This window comes from Panicum virgatum, chromosome 4K (assembly GCF_016808335.1).
Source record: "Panicum virgatum strain AP13 chromosome 4K, P.virgatum_v5, whole genome shotgun sequence".
Classification (NCBI taxonomy): domain Eukaryota; kingdom Viridiplantae; phylum Streptophyta; class Magnoliopsida; order Poales; family Poaceae; genus Panicum; species Panicum virgatum.
The window spans coordinates 14172477-14193940 of NC_053139.1; the positions used below are offsets into that span (position 1 = coordinate 14172477).

A 21464-nucleotide genomic window follows, 5' to 3' on the forward strand; every position below is an offset into this window, starting at 1 on the left:
ATTAACAACATGGAGCAAAATCGCATCACAAAGATAGCTATCGATGCACAGATATTCTCAAACACTGGGACAGTGAGCCCCATATGTTGCAAAAACTTGCTCTAGAATTTTATATACCCTGGCCACTCAAAATTGTAACAAGTTTGTAGTATTACGCTCAAATTATTCCTGTTCCAAAATACGTCTAGATGAAAAAACACCCAAAACACAGCAGATATTGAGCAGAGGACCTATCAAGACGGTGGTTTCAGATAGACAGATGATACAGACAACCAAAATATGTCTGAGACCGAGTACACGAGACCAGCATTCAGACGGTACAGTCTTTGCATGGTGTTCAGATGGTTGCCTGGCCACTGAAAGCCGGGGAAGACATGATTGTCAGCATCTCCGTCACAGAAGCCATGGCGCTTAACGCTGCTTTGAGGACATCCTGTGAACACCCAGGCTTCACAATGCTTTTCACCTTTGTTTGTGGGCAAGGAAAGTACTGATCAGCTAACACATTGTATCATTTTTGGAAGGGCAAAAAATTAACAACGAAGTTGGTAAAATACCTTCTCCAAGTACTCCTGCAATTGTTTGATTCTTCCCATGTAGTCTTGGTCTTCAACACACAGTGAAATCGGCTTTGTCTCAGCACCCGATCCTTCAAACTGAAGTGGCCCAGGGTTTCGGTAGATGTCTTCCATCAAGAAGCTGGAAGAATTTTGTCGCAACAGTCTGGAAAACAAAATCTTAGTACAAGGCAAGAACAGTAGAACGTACGTACAGATTCAGAAAAAGGGAAAGTAGAGTAGAGAAAGAGCTCGTGATTAACTAGAATGCTACATTTTCATACTTACTCGTATGCTTTTCCTTTCAAGTCGACACTGGCCATGTGGACAGCAGGCTTGCCAATTTGGCTGGCAGCAGGACCACGGGACCATCTTTTTACAGTCATCATAGACTGGCAACGAATAAAATGTTGTAAATGTTAAGCTTTGATTTGAGGTTGAGCTGAATTTGGACTTTCTTTTGAATTAGACCTGAACTTCAGGGAAGTTGATTGAATTTAAAAGGGACCTTAATTACCCAAATACTAACCGTAATAGGAGCAGCACCACATTTCCACTTGTTTACTGGGCTCTTGAGATTTGTCACAGTGGCCATGTAACCATTCAGACCAGCCGCTAGGATGTGATAACACACATGCCCAAGAACCTAAACCCAAACAATGAAACAGTGATTGGACTGGGTAGTGCATTCTAACAGAAACAGCGAAGTGAGGTTAATTACATAAGCATAATCACAGTCGAATTTGGAAGGCAGGGCTCCCCTTGCTTGGTAGCCGAAAAAGTGACATATTGCATTGAACTTGTTTCCTTTGTAAGTGCCTTCCTTCTGCAAGAGATGCCAAAAATTAAAAAATGCCTACGTCAAACTCTTGACCTCATTTTACAAGTAAGCTTTGACCAGTATGTATAAGATGAGGAATTGTGTAGAAGTCTGAAAATTGCTTACAAGGCGCTTGTTCATTTCAATCTCAACTAATTGTGCCAGAAGCTTCTCAGTCTCAATCTGCAAATATTTTTTGTGTAAAAAGAATGAAATGAACAAAGTCAGTGAAAATTATTAAGATTTGAATGAATTGCCATAATACCTGAGAAAGTTGAGCAGAATCGTCAGATTCAGGATGGAGAAGCAGCTGCATCACATAAACAACATGGTTGAAGCAATGGTAACATTTGATAAATTATGGGTTTCTGAATATTACCAGAAAATAATATATTTACCTGCTTTCTAATAAATGGAGGCAAAAATTCAAACAGTGCAGATGCCCAAGGTGAAAGACTGGAAGAGATGTTCTCAACTGAAACACCTTTGTTATGTAGCCCATGAATTTCCTGGAACAATTAGTCTACCTCAGTGAAGCTTTTAAAGAATAAAACCAGTGCTTACGCTTTAGGCTTTAAGGTACTGATACAGACCTGAAGCAAAGCATACAGCTCAGGAATACTCTCAACAAGACCCTCAGGAATCAGCACAACCCCATGATATTTGTCTACACGGTATTATATGACCATCAGGAATATGGGCAACACACGTGATATATACGTACGAAAGATAACAGTAGGCACCTCTTCTATAGATTATTTAATTTCTACCTTTTTCAGCCCTTGCCTGCACAGCATCACATATTTGCTTTGTAATGTCGAAAATGGTAAGTTTTGACATAGATACCTCCTCACCTAGGATAACCTGGGAATTATTCATGTTAGACGAATATGAATAAATTTTTCATATGAGGTAACCAAGTATCAACAATGGAATATCAGGATCACTGACCATATTTGGATGTGTCTGAAGAGCACATTCCAATGCCACATGAGATGATTTCCGTCCCATCAATCGAATAAAATAGTAATACTGCAAAGAAGATAAATGAGATTTACAGAGTCCAAATAATATAGTTAAGGAACATAGATTTAATTGTTGAAAAATTCAGAAATATCAGGTAGGGAAGTCGCTGAAACCTTATAAATAAAATAAAATAAACAGTGGATAATTCCAAGGATAATGGGTACTTGAAACCCTAGATGAATAATAGATTTTCCCTAACCTATGTCAAGTTGACAAATTCAAGAATGTAATTGTCCATATGGAGGAGCGGAGATCACATTTGTAAAACAGCCGCACAACATTGCCATCTTACTATAACTGTTCAAATTGAATAAGTGCACTATACTATTTATTTTCAAGAGCATCAACATATGTTTTTCCTTGTTTCTATTATGTGCTTGCCATACATCGATAATGGAAACAACTGATCTTATTTCAGTCCATAAAAATGTTCAGACAAATGAAATGTTAGGATGATATTTGGCACATCTTACCTTTTCAGCAGAAAGAGCATCAGTGCAAACATTGCTTATGAGCTGCGAGTTCACCTGTTAAAATGGTAGAATACTATATGGCTATCACAACTCAAAAATTTGCATAAACACAGGAGAATACAAGGGTATAATTAAATTTATTTATGCTAAACTACATTAAAATACTAATAAAATGAAGAAACTTCTGATACAACGACGGCAAAGAAGAAGCAATAGGCAATTATGGCATTAACAAATAGTACTGATGAATAAGCTGTATATACACAAGATGAAGAACACAACTTCATAGTTCGATTCATGATACCTTGCATATAGTATCAAAACCAACTGTTGTCTCAACAAACTGGTTCCTGAGGTCTCCGTTGAGAGTTACAGGAACACCAACTACCTGTTCAAAAGATGTGTCAAGTTATTTACATCATCCATGAAAAAAATACAGGAATTAAATAAAATAAACACCAGCGACTTTCATCCAACCTTCGTTGGACATTTCAACTCAGCAAATGTCTCAGCAAGCTGAGCAGCATCTGTATTGGACGTGACACCTTCAAAGAGCAAAGAAAGATGTTATGAACCTGTATCATTGTAAATCAAAGATAAAACTCTCCTGCATGTTCAAGAAAAAAAAAGGATAAAACTCAGCATACTAACATAACACATGATACCTCCAATTATAACCAGGGCATCCAACTTCAATGCTTGGCAAGTAGCCATTGCTGCCTTTACTTGCTCAGTAGTTCTGATTTGATCCCTTGTCCGACCAAGCATGTCATAACCACCTTGATTTTTATAGGATGAAAGAGCTTCTTCAGTGATTTCCATAGTTTTCTGTGCAAATAATCCATCAGTTCCTCCTGTTTCAAGACAAAAGGCAGAAATAAGTCATTTATGGAGAATATGCAGGATTCTTCTATGTTCACCATCAACTGTGTATATTGGGCAAGCAAATGTGCACATGGAGACAGAGAGCCAATAAGCTCCCAACATGTCAATATTTCTTATATTTTATCATTTTAATAGTATTGCAACTAGGTATTCCTGCTCCCACTGCTAGTAATCGACTGCTGGTTTAAAATTATGTTTGTCACCAAATTCAGAAATTTTCATGATTTGATGGGCAGAAATGTTAAACCTCCAACCACTACTGCATCATCAAGGCAGAGCACATCATGCATGTAGCCTTGTTCATGTGCACAATTTGCATAAACAACGAGAGATGCAAGTAAAAAAACTTTCCAATCAATTAGTGTAACTAAATCATAGCTCCTGAAGTAACCTATGTGCATGCTTACCAAGAAAACCAATAAACTTGCTGTTTGAGTTGTGAGCCTTTATAGCATCATACAGGCCCCATATAACATTGTGCCCTCCTGGGGATTGCCTCCCACTGAAGACAATACCAACCCTGCGTCCCACACACACACTTTTAAATGAATACCAGGAAAAAGAACATATATGTAGATAAATGCTGTTGTATTTCAGAACATTATGTACAATAATAAACTGTTAACCAATTTAACATCCGGACCTCATCCCATGAATTGGTAAAACAGATAAGTTAATGCAGTAGCTGAGCCAGGAATGCTGGACAGGAAGTGCTGGACTAGACAAGAGGTGCTGGATTGAATAATGATTTTTAGACCTATCTTCCTCCTAACCTGAGGTTCCCACCAGGCATGGCTCGGCCCCTGAGTGAATTACTGTACAAGGTCACATATCTGTCCACTCATGTAGCTATTGTCCAACTAAATACAAAGCAAACAATGGATGATGCCTCACAGACACAAGTGAAATCGAACCCGCGTGCAGTACTGGTTTTCACTGGTTTTTCACTGGTAGAAGGTTTGTATCACATAGAATATAATGCTGGCACAATTCACGAGCAAAATTAATGTGTACAATCTGGAGGAATAAAAATGGAAGCATGAAACGAAGGAAAAAGTATCATAATTGGAAAAAAAATGCATGAAGTATTAATAAGGAAACGATCATGGAAGCAGAGTGTACCTGACGACAGGGTGCTCTGTTATGATGGTAGCGTCCGGCACATTGGCCGTCTTGCTGAGGAAGTGCGCCAGCGGCTGCCCGTACGTGTGAGGGAAGGCCTGGCTGATGACATGCGCACCAGCAACATCCGCCGCGGTCGCTGTGTCACCGTACTCCACCCTGACCGCGGTACCCTGAATTCCATCCAGTGCAGAGTCCAGGCATGATGTAAGAAAAAAGCCATCAGTCTAGTTGCGTCAGTCAAGAATGCGGCCTACTCAATCAATCAAACCCTTCTCTAGCCATGGAGAGTAATTCTGATTAGATTACCGCAATCCGCTGCTAAACAGCGCAAGGAATCAACACAATGCAGAATCCATTTTTGTTAGTGCTGGTTTATTACGCTGGCGTCGATCAGATCCGTGCTAGTCCAGTGCTCAGTGGAAGGCGACGGCGCCGCGCCGCGCACCGGGGCGTCGGCCCATTACTGGTGCACCTAACCCCCCGCCCTGCCACCCACTGTTACGGTGCGGTGCCCCCACCCCGCACCCGGCACCCATCTGAAGGCGAGGGAAACTATTCGGAACAGATAGGCATCGCCATCCACACCAACCCGACCTACTACCCCCGCCTCGACAACGACGGCGAGACCGACCGATCCGACCGGGGAAGAGAACGGCGGAGCCCGCAGGGCGGCGGTGCGGATCCGGGACGGAGGGGTTCGCCAGCGGCGGCACCGGCAAGCGGCAATGGCGTGGCGAGGATAGAGAGGGCGGGTGGGGCGGAGTGCGTACCTGGAGGCACGGCGGGAGATCCGGCTGGTAGAGCGCGCGCGCCTTCTGGAGCGCCGACAGCTCGCGCGGCGCGCCGTAGTCGGAGTCCATGGCCACGCTGCCCATCGCCGCCACCGCCTCGGGCTCGGCTCGCGGATCACGATGGAGGAGGAGCAGGTTCTGTTCGATCGCCTAGCGATGAAGCCCACGCGGTTGGCGTGGCATTTATACCGGGGCCTGCTGGGGGTGGACCCGCAGCCACCAGCCCACCAACAACGCCTGCGGCGCGCACGCGCGGGGCGCGCTGCGGCGCCAACCGCGCCCGTGCCACCTGGAATTTGCGGCAAGGGTAGGGTAGGTGGCCAGGTGCTGCGCGCACCTGAGTGCTCGTATTTTGAGAGCTGTGTACTTTGACTTCAGTTGAATTCTTGTAGCATAATTGGGACACCACCATCTCGTGTTTGGCGCTCTATTTTGGATGGAAGGGAAGTGCTGACACAAAAGCTGATTCGCTGGATAGGAACAGACGGAACTACTAAAATTCGGAACATGAATTGGCTTTCTAGGGAAGGATCACTTAGGCTGCTTAGATCTTCAGCTGCAATGGCCCCTCATTTGGTAAGTGAGCTGATAGATGCTACGACGGCAACATGGGATATGCAAATGTTGTAAACTTATTTCACACCAGCTAATGTGGAAGCAATACTTAACATCCCTCTATGTACCAAAAGACAAGCCGATTTCTGGGCATGGCACCATGAAAAGAAAGGTGTTTTTTCAGTGAGATCAGCTTAGAGGATGCTGGTTATTAACAAGCATCATGCTACAGAATATATGGAGAATATTGCTGGGCGATCAGATACTAAAGCTGAGGAGAAGAAATGGTTGGGGATCTGGAAATTAGATGTCCCTTCCAAAATACGTGTATTCCTATGGAGATTTGCTCGTCATTCTCTACCATCGGGGGACATTCTCTTTTGTCGACACATGGACCAACAGAGTTCATGTGGCATCTGCGGAGCACAGGATTCCTGAAAACACTCCTTGATTGAGTGTAACTTGGCAAGATGTGTTTGGGCTTTGGAGCGTGCAGAAGTGACTGATTTTTTGTACAGCATTCAGGAGACAAATGCTCACGCATGGTGGGTAGAAGCAGCAGAAAAATTGATGAAAGCTGATTTGATCAGGGTCACGGTCACCCTGTGGGCGATCTGGTTCGTGCGGAGGAAAGCTATCCATGAGCATTCATTCCAGAGCCCATTGTCTACACACTGTTTCATCGACAGGTACATAGCTGATCTTAATCTCATCAAGCCTGAACAAAGTGGAGGAAGGGGGACCCAGCAGCGAGTGCCCAGGTGGATCCCTCCTCCAGCAGACACATTAAAGATTAATGTGGACGCGGCAATATCTAAGAACATGGGCAGAGTAGCGGCAGCGGCAGTAGCAAGGGATGGAACGGGAGCTTTCCAGGGAGCTTCAGTTCTTATTACCCAAGGGGTTACTGACCCGGAATCGATGGAAGCAATCGCTTGCCGAGAGGGGCTTGCCCTTGCCAGCGATCTCGCAATCAGGAAGGTCAGGATTGCAAGTGACAACATAAATGTTGTGAAGAACATCAGATGCGACAGCAAAGGTATCTATGGGCATATCGTCTAGGAGATCAAGGCTAGGGCGGGATCCTTTGCCTCATCGGAGTTTGTTCATGAAGGCAGAGCATCTAATGAAGATGCGCATAAGTTAGCTAGAAGCTCGGTTTATTGTGACTTAGGTAGACAAGTGTGGTTTCTTTCACCGTCTGAAGACATTTGTATTTCTGTACCCATGAACAATTAATAAAAGGTGATACATCCAAAAAAAAAAAAAAGGTTCGCGCTGCGCGTTGCCCTCGGCGCTGCCTACGAAGTGGAGTATTTGTCAAGGCGTCGTATGAAGGACAACTGCTGCCTACGAGTACAATATTAAGGGGTTTTTCAGTTTCAGGGGTTAAACTTTGTCACATAAAAAGCAATTTTAATATTTAAAAATATTAAATGAAGTTTAATTACAAAACTAATTGCAGAACTCTGGAGCTAAACTGCGAGACAAATCTATTGAGGTATATTAATCTGTAATTAGCAGATGGTTACTGTAGCATTACTACAGCAAATATGGATTAATTAGGCTTATTAGATTCATCTCGCGAATTAGCACTCATCTGTCAAAAAACATTTATAAATAAATTTTATTTGATACTCCTAAATAGTAAGATTTTTTTATGTGATAGAGGCTAAAAAAAAGTTCTCGAAAAACAAACAGCAGCTAAGTATTTCACCAAAAGTTTTTCATTGGGTACAATATTAAGTACTTCACCAAAAGTACATCACCGAAAGCGAAAGGTTCTTGAGTTGTCATCTGAAGTACGGGATCCGACGTGCTTAATCGTTAGAATTTAGAGAAAACATCCATAGTGTGTTTCCTAGGGAAGATGTGCATAATAGCGTGCGTGCACTGTTGAATATTGTAATTTATGCCTATCATTGTAGCCCATTAATTTCTACTCTAACTGAATTGGTTTGTCCTTTTTTGACCATGGTTGTTCCTGAAGCGCACATCACAATTCAGAACAAATTGTGTCCCCATGGTCACTGAAAAGACAAGGCACAATAGAGGAAAATTTACTGAATGTGTTGTCGAATATATGAATAAGCCACATGGTAAAGGTTAAGTCCATGAAGGACGTGTGTAGGGTTTTAGGTGTGGATATTCTGGCCAGTAGACCTGCATTTTTCATACTCTTATTTGCTAACTGAGAACTACCTGCCTATTACCAGAAGTTGAAAGCAGGAAGATGAATATGAATCCCACATCACAGCAGAGCTAGAAGCTTTTTTTAGTGGTTGACGCAATTCTTGGTCATAGTAATTGATCTAGGCTCTGAATGGCTATTTATCGATCTCGACCAAAATGTTGCTAGCGATGAAACCAATTAATGATTAGGTTTGTAATTAAGAAAGGGTCCTGAGGATCCTCTGGAGGACCGTTGAAATCTCCTCGATTACTTCCAGTCTTAGATGTCAAACACCATATGAGAGCTGCACTGCCTCTTTAGAGTTTATCCCAGAAGGATATTGGTCATTTACGCTCTTGCCAAGCAATTGTCTTCTTTTGCTTAGTCTGAAACTTTGCATTAGACTATATTTCCCAGATAATCATAAAATTGGTCTTTTCTGCTCTATTCCAAAGCTTCTCCTCATGCAGAACAATAAATTAATTAACATAGTGCTTTGTATAGAACAATTAGTGTATGATCTAAGGGGAACCCTACCCTGTTGGTAGGTGTACCGCCACAAATGTTATCAAGGAGTTTTTATATGTTGGCCCCATGCAACTGATACATTGAGGCTTGCACTTGGAGATGCTTGCCTGGTATTGCCATGTTGACAGTTGGCTTGAAGTCTAGATGTACTATTGCCGCACACATATGTACTCCCACCAATGTCCATACATTACGGTTTACTCCTGAAGATTACCTACTGAGGTACAATGTATCTCTCTTTGGCTATACCTAATGGACACTAATAGTATGTGTGGTTTTAATACTCCCTTGTCATAAAGATTATACACAAACATGTTGCGATAATCATAATGATTCATGACCCAATTTTCAATATGGTATGAGTAATTGGGTCTATATTGAGCAAAAATAGAAATGAGCTAGACTATAAATTAACTCTGCATTCGATATTTCTGCTTGGCAGCCATGGTTTGATGTTGTGTATCATGCTACCATAGTAGTGCATACACTGCTCAACGCATCAGAATGCGTAATGTCACTATTAATTGCCTCCATAAGCATATGACTTGAAGGTCTACATGCATATCGATCTGAAATCGGCTACTGGTTTCAATGGCAATTTGTGATATTAGCCCCTGAAGAATATTTTGGCTAAAAGTGTGTGTTGTAGTACATTTATACATATATGCATTTTTCTAGAAATATGCATATTTGATGGCATATTAAATTGCAGACTTGGAATGAGTAACCCACCAGCAGTTGTGGATCCCAACCAAATGTTCAGGATATGCTCCGGTAGAAGGAAGACATACAGTATTCATGCCACTGCATTTTTAAAGTCTAAGCTCACTGCATATAATTGAAACCTCCCTCGCATAAAAGTGCATAAATTTCCCAAAAATATATCACCCCATAGCATACATTTATGGGCCACCACTCGAACCTGGGGATATGTGATGGACCTGAAGTTCATTCAATCTTGTGCTCATAATAAGGGGATTACTTTTAGTATGCTATAAAGAAATTATCTCGGCATTAGGCTGACTCCAACAACGGCAGGCAAACGCAATTTGCCTCTCCAACCTCTATTGTTCACGCGAGGCATCCACTCCAACAGCCGCGCCATACTCAAGAGGAAAATTGCGTCGGAGGAGAGAGGCGATGCAAAATTGCATTCCCTCTCTCCTCGAACGCATCTACGACCGGCGGGGCCAGGCGAGCCCGTGGGGACGAGCAGGGGAGGAGGAGACCGTGCGTGCCGCCCGCCGCCGCTCCGCATGGCCGAGCGCCGCGTGCTGCTCCGGCCCGCCGCGTCGCGCTCCGCCCGGCCGGCCGAGCACCGCGCGCTGCTCCGCCCCGTGCCGCACGCCACCCGGCCGTGCTCCGCTCGACGCCTCGCCCTCGCCCCGCTCGCTTGCCCAGCAGTGGCATGGACCGGAGCCACACGGCGGCGGAGGCCTGCGCGCAGGGGCGGAGCCAGGATGGGAATTTTTTCATTGTTAGGGGGGGCCAACCATACAAATTTATATAAAAATTTAATCAAAATTTGAATTTGTAGTGCAAATTTGGGGATCATAGGGGGGCCAGGCCCCTGCCCGCCCCCCTGTCTCCGCCCCTGCACGCGCGGCACTCGGCGCGGCGACACGGAGTTGTGCGCGAGCTCGCGAGCTCTCGAACCACCATCTGCCGAGGTCCCCGCGCTTGCCCGTCGTCGAGGCCCGCCGCGAGCCACTGCGGCCCGGCAACACGCCCGTCATCGAGGCTTCCGCCGTCGCACGGGCCTCCACTGCCTGCCATGGACTCTGCTGCCCAGATCCGCTCGAGCTCGAGCTCCCGCCGCCGAACCTCCATCGACCTCGAGCCATCGGACCTCCATCGACCTCGAGCGGACGGACCTCCATGGCCCCTCCAGACCTCCATCCACCTTGAGCCGCCGGACCTCGAGCAGCCAAATCAAGGGAGCCAGAGTGGGAGGGGCCGGCCGGGATGGAGGAGCCGCCGTGCCCCGCCCCTGATCTACCTGGGAGGGAGGAGTGGCAGGAGATTGGGGAGGGGGCGCCGGCGGCGGGCTCGGGTGGGATGGGCGGAGGAGGAGAGGCGCAATCTGATTTGCGTCAGCTGTTGGAGATGACTGAAAATGCGTGGGCAACGTATCTACTGTAGAGGATGCAAATGAAGGAATGCATGTCCCATTTTGCCTTGCCTTGTTGAAGTCAGTCTTAGGGGAGATAAATGCCCGTGTCTTTGTATAATGCCTTGATATTTCTTAACGAACCTGTATTAAAATGCACACAGCCAAACTGAACCTGCAGTTTTATTAATACTCCTACTTGGTATAAGTGGAGTCTTGCCAGAAATTTATTTATTCTTGAGGAGAAATTATATTGGTTTATTTGCATAAGTAAATGCTTCTACGTGAAGTAGATGTGGATATACCCGGGATTTAATATCATATCCACATTTGACTTGGTTTGATCTAATTCTGCGGGGACGCCTGCGAATAAAAGATCCATCAGCCATGGTCTAAGCATATGTTTATGAAAAATCCTCCTCTTGTACTCCTGAAGAGACTTCACCCTGAAGGTACCTCACGAAGAGGTTCATCCTGGCACTAAGTGCGCACAAATTATGTTGCCAAGACTATGGAATAATGGCGGATCTATCATTTTGAGAAATAATGAAGATCCAAATATTCAAGTGGGAAAGAAATGTGTCGACACATTATGCCTCTATAATTGCTAGTGATTCTCTAAAAGAGAACCCGAATCCGGAACAAAGTCCATGGCAGAGTGCTTGAAGCTCTTATATCGGGTCAAAATTGGAATATGCAATTGAGGTTGAACCAAAATCGCTAAATAAAAGTCACCAACCTGGAGTTCAAATACTTATGGGTCATTATTAACAAGGTGATGAAATGCGATGGTTCAAAAAAAAAGGTTTGGAATGAGACTAATCCCACGTGTGATGAATATATGATGTTCCATTGTATAGTGTATCTGGCAAATGGCATGCAGATATGGGATTCAGAAAATACATGAAGAGATCACAAAAAGATCTGAAATTAGAAATAAGGAAAATGCAACATGTAAATATCATACCAATATTACTTTCTTGTCTTGAAGAAAGTTGTTTTTCTTGAAGAAAGACTATCTCCCCGAAGAGAGAATTTCCTAGAAGGTTTTTCCCGAAGAAATCAAATATTTATTATAGTCTGAATATACCAATAGTTGAATAATCCATGTGAAGGGATATATGACCCATCTGGAACCCGATAGATTGAAATGAGGAACCTAAAGACCAGAAGTGCGCCATATGAGCACTTATGTATTTCACGAGTTATACTGGAAGTATTTATAGACACTCGTGTTATTCTTATAGTGCATCTTCCACCAGAAGATTTGAAATGGTGGTATCCTCTAATACCTTGAAGGTATATTCGCTATTACTGGCAGTTGTATCCCCACTTGTCAGAATCTCGGACTAAATTATGCTACTATGTAGCGTGCAACTAACTAATTAATGATTCTTGAAGAATTCTTGGTTGGTCCTTGAAGGACACTTGATTGCTGCTAAAACATCAAACTGTTGCAATGATATAAGAGTTTGATGCTTGATGAATCACACCTAGAAGATGCATGATATTGCAACTATATTATCCCTCAAAATTCTGTAAGGATAAATAGCTTGTATTGCATAATTATATATATTGCGGTGTGTGATAGTGGTAAAATATATAGCTCCCATATTATTTACTCTCATTGTTCCAGAAGAAGGATGAGATAAATGTCTCGAAGACTGATTGTTGAGGATTTGGTACAATAGTACTATCTTTACCTATATGCATCTCCGAAGGATGTTTGTCTACAAACAGAACTACAGATGTCGTCATCAGGGGGAGTGTATACTACATGTTCTATCACTAAACATATAGATCCAGCAGATTGACACCACTAAAAGATTGGACTTACTCGTTTTGGTACCCCTATATCCTTACCTCACCAATCCCAGAAGTAGATTTAGGTAAAGGAACTTTAATACGCTCTTTGCAATAATGTGAAGTTCATTCACTAAGTCTTTATGCACTTCTAGTAGAAAGTGTTGCATTAATGGGACAATTTTGCAATGTTTAGGGGGAGCATGTCCTTAACAGTGAGTCCTTGCTCAGGTTCTCGAAGAATCATATAAGACAATTCGGAAGATTGCAAATGTCTTAAAGACATTGTTGTACTCTTTTTTTCTTGGTGAGTTTTCCTGAAGTTCCTCACGTAAGGTTTTTAACGAGGCAACAAGTGCAATACAACTTGCGGCAACAATGTACTCTTTTCTCCATTCCTTTTTTCCCACTGGGTTTTTGGAAGGAGTTTTTGATGAGGCCTGTGTTGATCGCAGTATACGCCCAAGGGGGAGTGTTAAGAAACCCTAATTAGGGTTAATGGGCTTAATACCGAAGGTGCCCCCGGAGGGCCCAACTCTATAAATAGTACCCTATTGTACTCTATTGATGACTAATGAGAACATCTCTATCTACATACCTAGCATGTCTCTCGTGTGCTTGTTGTTGTGGTTTGGGATGGGAGACGAGATTCAATATACAATCTCTCAACGCCTCTTTTTGGGATTGGGAACAGGAAAAACAGATCAGACGATCCTTAGGTGGCTATAGTAGCACTCATCACGTCGAGGTTGACTTTCCGTGGAAGCGAATTTGAGAAAAATATTCTCATCTGTCCATATCAAAGAATAGGTCCAAGATCCCACCTAGATTGTTGGTCATCTTATATAGACTATGGTGCCGTCCGCCCAATATCACTGATTATCTCACATGGGGACATGACTACTGTTGATGAGAAAATCCCACCATGCGGGATCCTTGCGCTCCATGTATGCTAGGGCTGGGGAGATCTGCTTTGCTCCATCGTATCGAACCAAATCGGCGCGCGTACAGTGCGCTCAGTGTGCCAGTCAATTTGACCTGTAAATGCAATTAACAAGAAAAGCAAATGTTAAACTCTGGAAGACTATCAGCTAGCCAGCCGATATCATTGTCTTGCACGGATCGGCTATCGTCCAGCCCATTCGCGGGGTAGGCAAGCCACGTCTGTGATGACGCAACCTGCAGACAACACATAGATCCGGCTTTGATCGGCTATGGTCAGGACGACACAAAAAGAGCCGATAGTGAGTAGATCCAGGCTGAATAATGTAAACTTAAAATGAATTAGATTAAACGAGCCAACCTAGCAAGATTTAAACATACATCGATAACTAGTGGTAAAATTAATGACAAGTTAGACTAACGGATCAATTAATCTAACAGATCGCCAACTGCTACCGATAACTTGCCGCTGAACGGATCTAGAGAGCTCAATAACCGGTGAACAACTAAACCCCGCCGGACGGATCTAGCATACTCAATAACTTTGAGCGCCATAGACGGAGAAAGAAGTGATGCGCTGTCAACTTGAACCCATCGACACAACTCTACTCAAAACTTTTAACAAGCGATGGAACATACCTGCTGAGAAGAACTTGTAAAAGAAAAAAACTACTGCATCTATGGCGAAATCGCCGTGCTGAAAACGTAGTGTTTTGTTTGGATGTGGTTGATCAAAGTTTACAAATAACATAGGTCAGTTATTTATAGTATAACCCTAAACCTTCCTTGCTCGTCGAAATCACGAACTTGCAAATCAAGAAAATAAATATGCCTAAAGAAATGACAAAAAATCTAAAAGATAACTTGCTAGCATAGCTCCGCTAGCTCCTTCCTTAACCCTATCAGTTGCGACGCTCCCTTTAGCCCAAAGACCCAGCCAAAAGACCCAATGTGTTCCTCTTCCTTCCAGCACCGGCCCATTCTTCATCGGCCGCTTGCTCATTAGATTGACACGTGTCAAAAAATGATGTCAACAACTATATGCTGTTGTGCAGGGGTGGGCGCGGGATTCAGAAATTTTAGTGAAAAAAATCTTTTCTATGGAAAATGCCGGGGGCCATCTTACAAAATCGATTCTGCAAATCTCTATTGGATCACGGTTTATTATTGCCCATATTTTCATACAACTCAATTTTGCACCTGGGTCGGGTGGTGCAATGGTCATGGACACCATGGCTAGGCGAAGGTGAGCTGTCTACGAGATTTACAAATATCTGGGCAATCAAGGTAATAAAAGCTGGCGCATAACTTTGACGTGCATATCTTGTGATGCATTTGTTTCGCCCCGCATGGTTTGTTATACCGTTCGTATCTGCATACACTCATTTGCCATATGCATGCTAGCTGTAATTAAAAATAATATATACGGTGCCAACTCATTCAGATACCGTTATCAGTTTATTCCAAAAACGAGAAGGGCCATGCGTGTCAACTATACTATAAATCCCCGGCCCCTATCAATCCATTAGACCATCACAATTCTCCACCTAGCATCAGGGCTTTCAAACAAAGATGAGGATCAACCAGGTGCTGCTTCTTCTAGGTGTCGTCCTCTTGGTGATCTCTTCATCAGGTACTACTGAAAAGAGTTGCTTCCCTGCTTTCTTGATTTCGTAACTGAGAATTATTATACTGGTTCCAGTAATTCATTTAAATTACTTTAATCATGCTCTTGTTGAAATTGCCAGACATGGTGTTGAATGTGGCATCGGATGATGATGGCAGCGCAGTAGTAATCCCTGAGGCATGCCTAATTTTTTTCATTGACAACAAGATCCACGATCGCCCAACATGTTACTCGAAATGCTTGGCAAGATTCAAAGATGGCAAGGTCTACGCCGAGATTGACCGTCTTAAGGGGTGTAAGTGTATAGACTGTACCCTTAGTAAAAGTGATTAGGGACAATGCATGCTTTGCGCAAGTCTTTTGCTGCTATAACATAATAATAATGTAAGCGACATTGTAACCTATCGGATAATAAGGACAGACTCTATGTCTATCCCTCTCTATATATGCTATGAAAGAGTACCATTAGGAGACCTGTGCGTCGTGCGACAGTCGCCACTCGGTAATCCTTCATCCTGTTGCAGGATGATTCCCGCCGTACGTTGATCAAACATTAGGCTGCGAAACATCGCTTGATACCCGTCCATCGAACACAGCAATCGCACACCCCGTCAATGGCCCAATGTCGATTTGATGAGCGCAGCGGCAGCTGCCCACCCTCACCCGCCGCCGGACTTGCCGTCGCTGGTGACCGCTGCCCACCGGCTGTCCTACCTCGCCTAGGGCGCTATCACGCCCTCTCACCCACGCTGTCGGATGAACCATCGCCGCCGCCACCTTCTCCTCTAAACCTGGCGTGCCATAGTCCTCCCAAACCCGAAATCCCTAAGCTCTGCCGCTTCCCTCCACCACCTCCGTGAGGAATTCTTGGCCGCTCACTGCCCGCCCGCCCGCTAGACCGTCTGCGCAGCCGTCGATTAGATTAGATTAACAAACGACTTCCAACCGTTGTATTCTGCGCGGGTGAAGGAGGCCTCTCCGGTGCCCCCCATCCGAAGCCGCTGCCTCCTCCGACGCCGACGGCCCCTTCAATGCCGTTGCCCCTGCTCTCCGATCAGCCACGGCACGCCGTAGCTGCCCCGGAGATCATGCCCATCCGATTTGTCTCAGCCTTGCATTGCCTAACTGCCTGCTTTATTTCATTCGGACACCGTCCCTTCGCGGTTTTATGATCCATCGCGAGGGAACGCCGGAACGGGGTCTCCTGGTTGCTGCTGCAACATCGGGAACATGCGCAGTTCACATGTGATTGTTCTTTACTGCTAATCAACTGACATCAACTCACAGTCACATCTAATACATGTTTCCAGGAGAGATCTTTCCTTTCACGCACATAGATGATTGATTATTATGCATACACATTAAGATGGGAGAAATTTGCAAAAATGGGATTGCAAACATTGGACTTTACAGTTTTGTTATTGGCTCCACATTTCATAGGCACATATGGTCCCACCGTGTCATTCACCAGCATAATATACATTGTTCCAGTTCTTTGACCAAAATAGATTAGTATTAGTACTGAAAATGCCTTGTGGTTATGGAATAATCGATAGTGTCTGTGGTAAAAAAAAGTGCAGTTAATATATAATAGATTAGCACAACAGTCAATTACTTGCTCAAATGGCATACAAAAATCTGGTTCAGAATCTGGACTTGGATTGGCTATGTAGCTGACGATTGGAATGCCAGGTTGAACCATCAAGCTTACAGTGCATGATAATTTGGCTACGCTGTTCAGTTTTTCAGTTTGCCGTTGTATTTAGCTGGCTTCGTTTGTAATGTTCACGGCTTAAACTGAACCTGAGACTAATATTGTTGACCACGGAACAATTCCTTTGAGCCAAGAAGTATTTCGTGTGCTTATGCCTCGTGCCTTTGTTTAAATTCAGATTCATTTGTTGGTAATGTTGTCTACCATAACTACAATTTGGTTTATCTAAATGGTCAAATATTCCTGATTGTTTTAGTATCAATTGGCTCCAGACATATTAGCATTATTCGGCAGCCAGGAAGTAGATTCTCATAGCCGCTGCATCCCTGATGGACACAGCCACTAAGCATCCTAAACACCATGACACTACTACAGCCACCCCTATCACCGCCGGTTCTAAAAGTGCATCACCAATGGTTTTGGGTACCGTTGGATTTACCGGCGGTGATGGAGGGGGTTCATCACCGCCGGTTCATAAACCAGCGGTGATGCGTGCGCCAACCGTTGGTGATGTGCACCCATCACCGCCGGTTCGTATCTGGAACCGTTGGTGAAAACCTGTATCCCATCAAAAAAAATATTTTCATATAATAATATTGCATCATTTGTACAACATATATAATATATAATTATAGCAGCAGAATTCAGCAGATAACATAGAGGGTGAAAGTGCAGGGTAGAATGAGAAAATTTCCGGTATTTTCAAGTAGGCAGACATACTAAGACCAAAAGGCTGACCTATGAGATTGGTTTAAACTTCACAAACATATATTAAGAAAATTTATATAGCCATGAACTCAAGGATTGAATCGGGAATGAATAACATAACAGACTGATCATGGAAACAGAACATGACAGAATACACTCAAAGCTCCAAATAAGCTTGATCATACTATAAGTATGCATAGAAGAGCACAAGGGTTGCTACATACCTACAGCAGCACAATCATTGTGCCAAAAGAGTGCCACATCAGTGGAGCCAAATCTGGAAACATCACCCTTTTCTGAAAAATAGTTGCAAAAAAAACATTACATACTAAAGGAAGGTAATCAGAGGATGACGACTTACTTCCTTTCTGGGGAACAATGAGGAAATCACCGTCTGTGTTGCAAGGCTCATCCGTCCATAGACCTGTTAGTAGCGTATCTAGTGTAGAGTAGAGTACATGATATATATATAACAAAAAAGCATTTATTCTCAGAAGAAAAGATGCATGAATGCCACCCGTCTAACAAAAAGCATTTATAATTGGTGCAGAAGTTTTGCTAGCAACAACCATAATCATAACCAGTCTAACAAGCAACATAAGCACATAGCCACCGCATGGTAGATATCTCATACCTAATGATCCTCTATTCACAGATGACATGCATGGCATGAAGAGCAAGCAATGGAAATTGGCAATAGCATGGTAGATATTTCTAGTAAACAGATGGTATGTCAAAGAAGCAAATCATGAGATGGGTAGAAAGGCTTACCAGAAAGAGAAGATATGATGAATATTAGCTCCCTGTGAACAAATGAAAATGAATTATAGTCAGATCCTACAAAATGAAGCTTAGCTTTCACTTAGCTCATTGCATTGCACACATAAACTGCTACAATAGCGAAAAGTAATTGGGAGAAATCATATTGTAGTTGTAACAAACAGATTTGTTAAAGTTGACCTGAGGAAAATTAACTATTGTAGAATAAAAATGGTAGAGACAAGAATGTAGTGAATTGGCGCATTTTCTTATTGATCTCATGGTGCCCTTTTATAGGGGGATTACAAGGTCACTAATTCCAGGAATTAGTATAGTACATTAATTCTCTTTGTAACAGCAGCCATAAGAATAATTCATGGCCTTCAACCATGGTGGTTACCATGGCCTTAACTCCATGGCTGTTACTATTGCCTTCACTCCATGGTTGCTGTATTTGTGAGGTCAAATATGTTTTGTAACATTACCAATAGAGGAACAAAGAAATGTACATGAGAAAAAAAGGGGCAGTCCCTGGCCTGCGGAGCACGCTGGAGCCATCGTCCCACCGCGCGATGCCGCAGAGGGAGGCCGACGTCAAAGCGCCCGCGCCGCCGTGAGCCCTGCTCCTCCGAGCCGCCCGCCCGCACGGAGCTCGGAGCGCCCAGATCCGGCCGCCGCTGGAGCTCAGAGCACCAAGGCGCGCCCGGATCCGGCCACCACCTGAGCTCGGAGCGCCACGGCGAGGGAGGGAGGAGGGCCGGCGCCACCGCCATGGGACGTTGCGGGAGGAGGGAGGACGAGGCGACGGAGGGCCGGCCGCCGCAGATCCGCCATGCTCTTTGCGGATCCGGCCGCCATGGCCGCCGCACAGGCCTCTACCACCGCCGCCGCCATGGGAGGGCGCGGGAGGAGGATGAGGCGAAGGGCCGGCCGCCGCTGCCATGGGAGGGCGCGGGAGGAGGACGGGGCGGAGGGCCGGCGCCGCCGCCCTGGGAGGGCGCGGGAGGAGGGAGGATGGGGAGGTGGACGGCGCCGCGAGTGAGGGTGAGGGAGGGCTATCTGCCCTTTACTGCTAAAAAAAAGAAGGGCTATGGGCGAACGCGAGCGGGGCAGGCGTGGCCTGTGATGATGTGCCTCATCACCGCCGGCTCGTGGATGGAACCGGCGGTGATGGTCGGCGACCTCATCACCGCCGGTTCGTGTTACCAACCGGCGGTGATGAAGCATCACTGCCGGTTCGTTTCGAACCGTTGGTGATAGCCCGTTTTCTATGACCAGTTCTGTAGTAGTGTGAAGAAGCAGCTGGGTGGGGACAAAACAGGAAGGAGATGTTAAGTAGGCAATTGAAAGTAAGATGTTTGAACTTTATTAATAACAGGTTCTCCATGTCGAAGCCTCCGTGCTGACAATTTGTTGGGCAATATGTTAATGTGTGTGATGTGCTCGTCTTTAGTTGGCAAAGACGGACATTTGCTTTGAAAAATAGTGTAATTAGTTTATCAGGATTGACAACACTGCGGCTAATAGATAGACCAACTGGAACATGTAATAGCACTTGACATGCATAATAAAACACAAATGCATATCTGTTGTGCAACTGACTAGCTTGCATGCTCTGGAAGCCTAAATTTACTCCATATCAATGCACATGGTTTTATCAGGGCATGGGTTAATAAAAATATAAAACCAGTGAGGCCTTAAATTGTTCATGTATATTATACATGTTGTTATAAGACATTAGTAATCTCAACTTTTTTTACAATGGTTGGGGGTAAAATGGATGGCTCACGAGGCTCGATCTTATGGCTGAGAATTGATAAGCATGAAGAGACATAAAAAGACAGACACCTATAAGCATCAAATGCATACTTAATAGTGGGCCCGTAGACACCATATACTTATTAAATTGGTGGACCCAACCTTAAAAAATAAATATGATAATTCTATTTTCAAAGTTATTTTATTTAATCAAGGGTAAGATAGTAAATCGATATAAGTTGGAATAATGTTTGGAGTAGTACAGTTGAAGACGGTGATTTAGTGGACTATAGTCTATCGATGGATAGGGTTTCGATTTGTTGTTCGTCCAGCCGCCGACGTGCGTTCATCCAGCCGGCGGCTTCCTCCTCCTCGCGCTCTTCGCCGTCGCAGCGCGCCGACCAGGGGGTTTCAATCGGGGGAGGCGGACGGCGAGGAGGCGTACTTGATCCTCACGTTCCACGACTACACGCCACCCCCGCCCCCCGCGCTGCCGCCGGCGCCGGCTGCCCCGGCGGCGACCTGCGCCGGGGACCTCCGCGGCGTGGGCAACCTCAACATCCAGTGCGTCGTCCAGAAATCAGTGAGGCTGGGCGGCGGGGTGTACATCAGTGGCAACGGCAGCATCGTAATCCTCGGCGGCGTCGCAGTCACCTAGCTCAGGAGAGGATCAAGGAGAACACCGAGATCTTCGACTGGGAGCTCAGCGACGAGGACCGGCTTGAGATTAGTCAGTTGCCGCAGCACAAAGTGGCCAGAGTGACGGGAATCCTCTGCCCCAAAGGCGTCTCCGGCGTGCATATCGCCGAGGTCGATGTCCTCGAAACGAAACCGGCATCTCCGTCTGTTTGCAACGGGCTGCATAGTTAGCGGCACGAGCATGAAACGCACAGGGAGTTTTTGAAGCCATACACTCAACTTGAATTTCTCTTGAGCACACCTGCATCTCGGATATGCACATGGAATTTGTATAATTTTCATTTCTGGTCTTCTATGAGTGATGTTATAGTCATTGCTACATTATTTGACTGAATACTGGAGAGATAGAAAAACTCAGTATGATCTGTTACTTTTATAAAGAGGAAGTTTATCTATATGCAAGGACTTAAA

General features: G+C 44.5%; 1 protein-coding gene across 1 annotated transcript; it reads right to left on the reverse strand.

Annotated features, from left to right (window-relative positions):
- Positions 1 to 86: 86 nt before the first annotated feature.
- Positions 87 to 5962, reverse strand: LOC120703247 (pyrophosphate--fructose 6-phosphate 1-phosphotransferase subunit alpha-like). Its single transcript, XM_039987275.1, has 18 exons — positions 5657 to 5962; positions 4884 to 5056; positions 4169 to 4281; positions 3542 to 3730; positions 3354 to 3421; positions 3181 to 3264; positions 2877 to 2930; positions 2329 to 2409; positions 2148 to 2241; positions 1971 to 2044; positions 1776 to 1886; positions 1643 to 1687; positions 1504 to 1560; positions 1279 to 1383; positions 1087 to 1203; positions 846 to 949; positions 558 to 723; positions 87 to 466 (listed from the first exon to the last, which is right to left on the reverse strand). The coding sequence occupies exons 1-18, from the start codon at positions 5759 to 5761 to the stop codon at positions 338 to 340; spliced, it is 1869 nt and encodes a 622-aa protein (XP_039843209.1). The 5' UTR covers positions 5762 to 5962; the 3' UTR covers positions 87 to 337.
- Between the last annotated feature and the right edge of the window lie 15502 nt (positions 5963 to 21464).

Coding starts and splice junctions, on each gene's coding strand:
- LOC120703247 (XM_039987275.1), bottom strand. CDS start 5,761: ATGGGCAGCGTGGCCATGGACTCCGACTACGGCGCGCCGCGCGAGCTG. Junction 3,422..3,541: donor TGCCCTGGTTATAATTGGAG/GTATCATGTGTT, acceptor TGCTCTTTGAAG/GTGTCACGTCCAATACAGAT. Junction 1,561..1,642: donor ATTCTGCTCAACTTTCTCAG/GTATTATGGCAA, acceptor AAATATTTGCAG/ATTGAGACTGAGAAGCTTCT.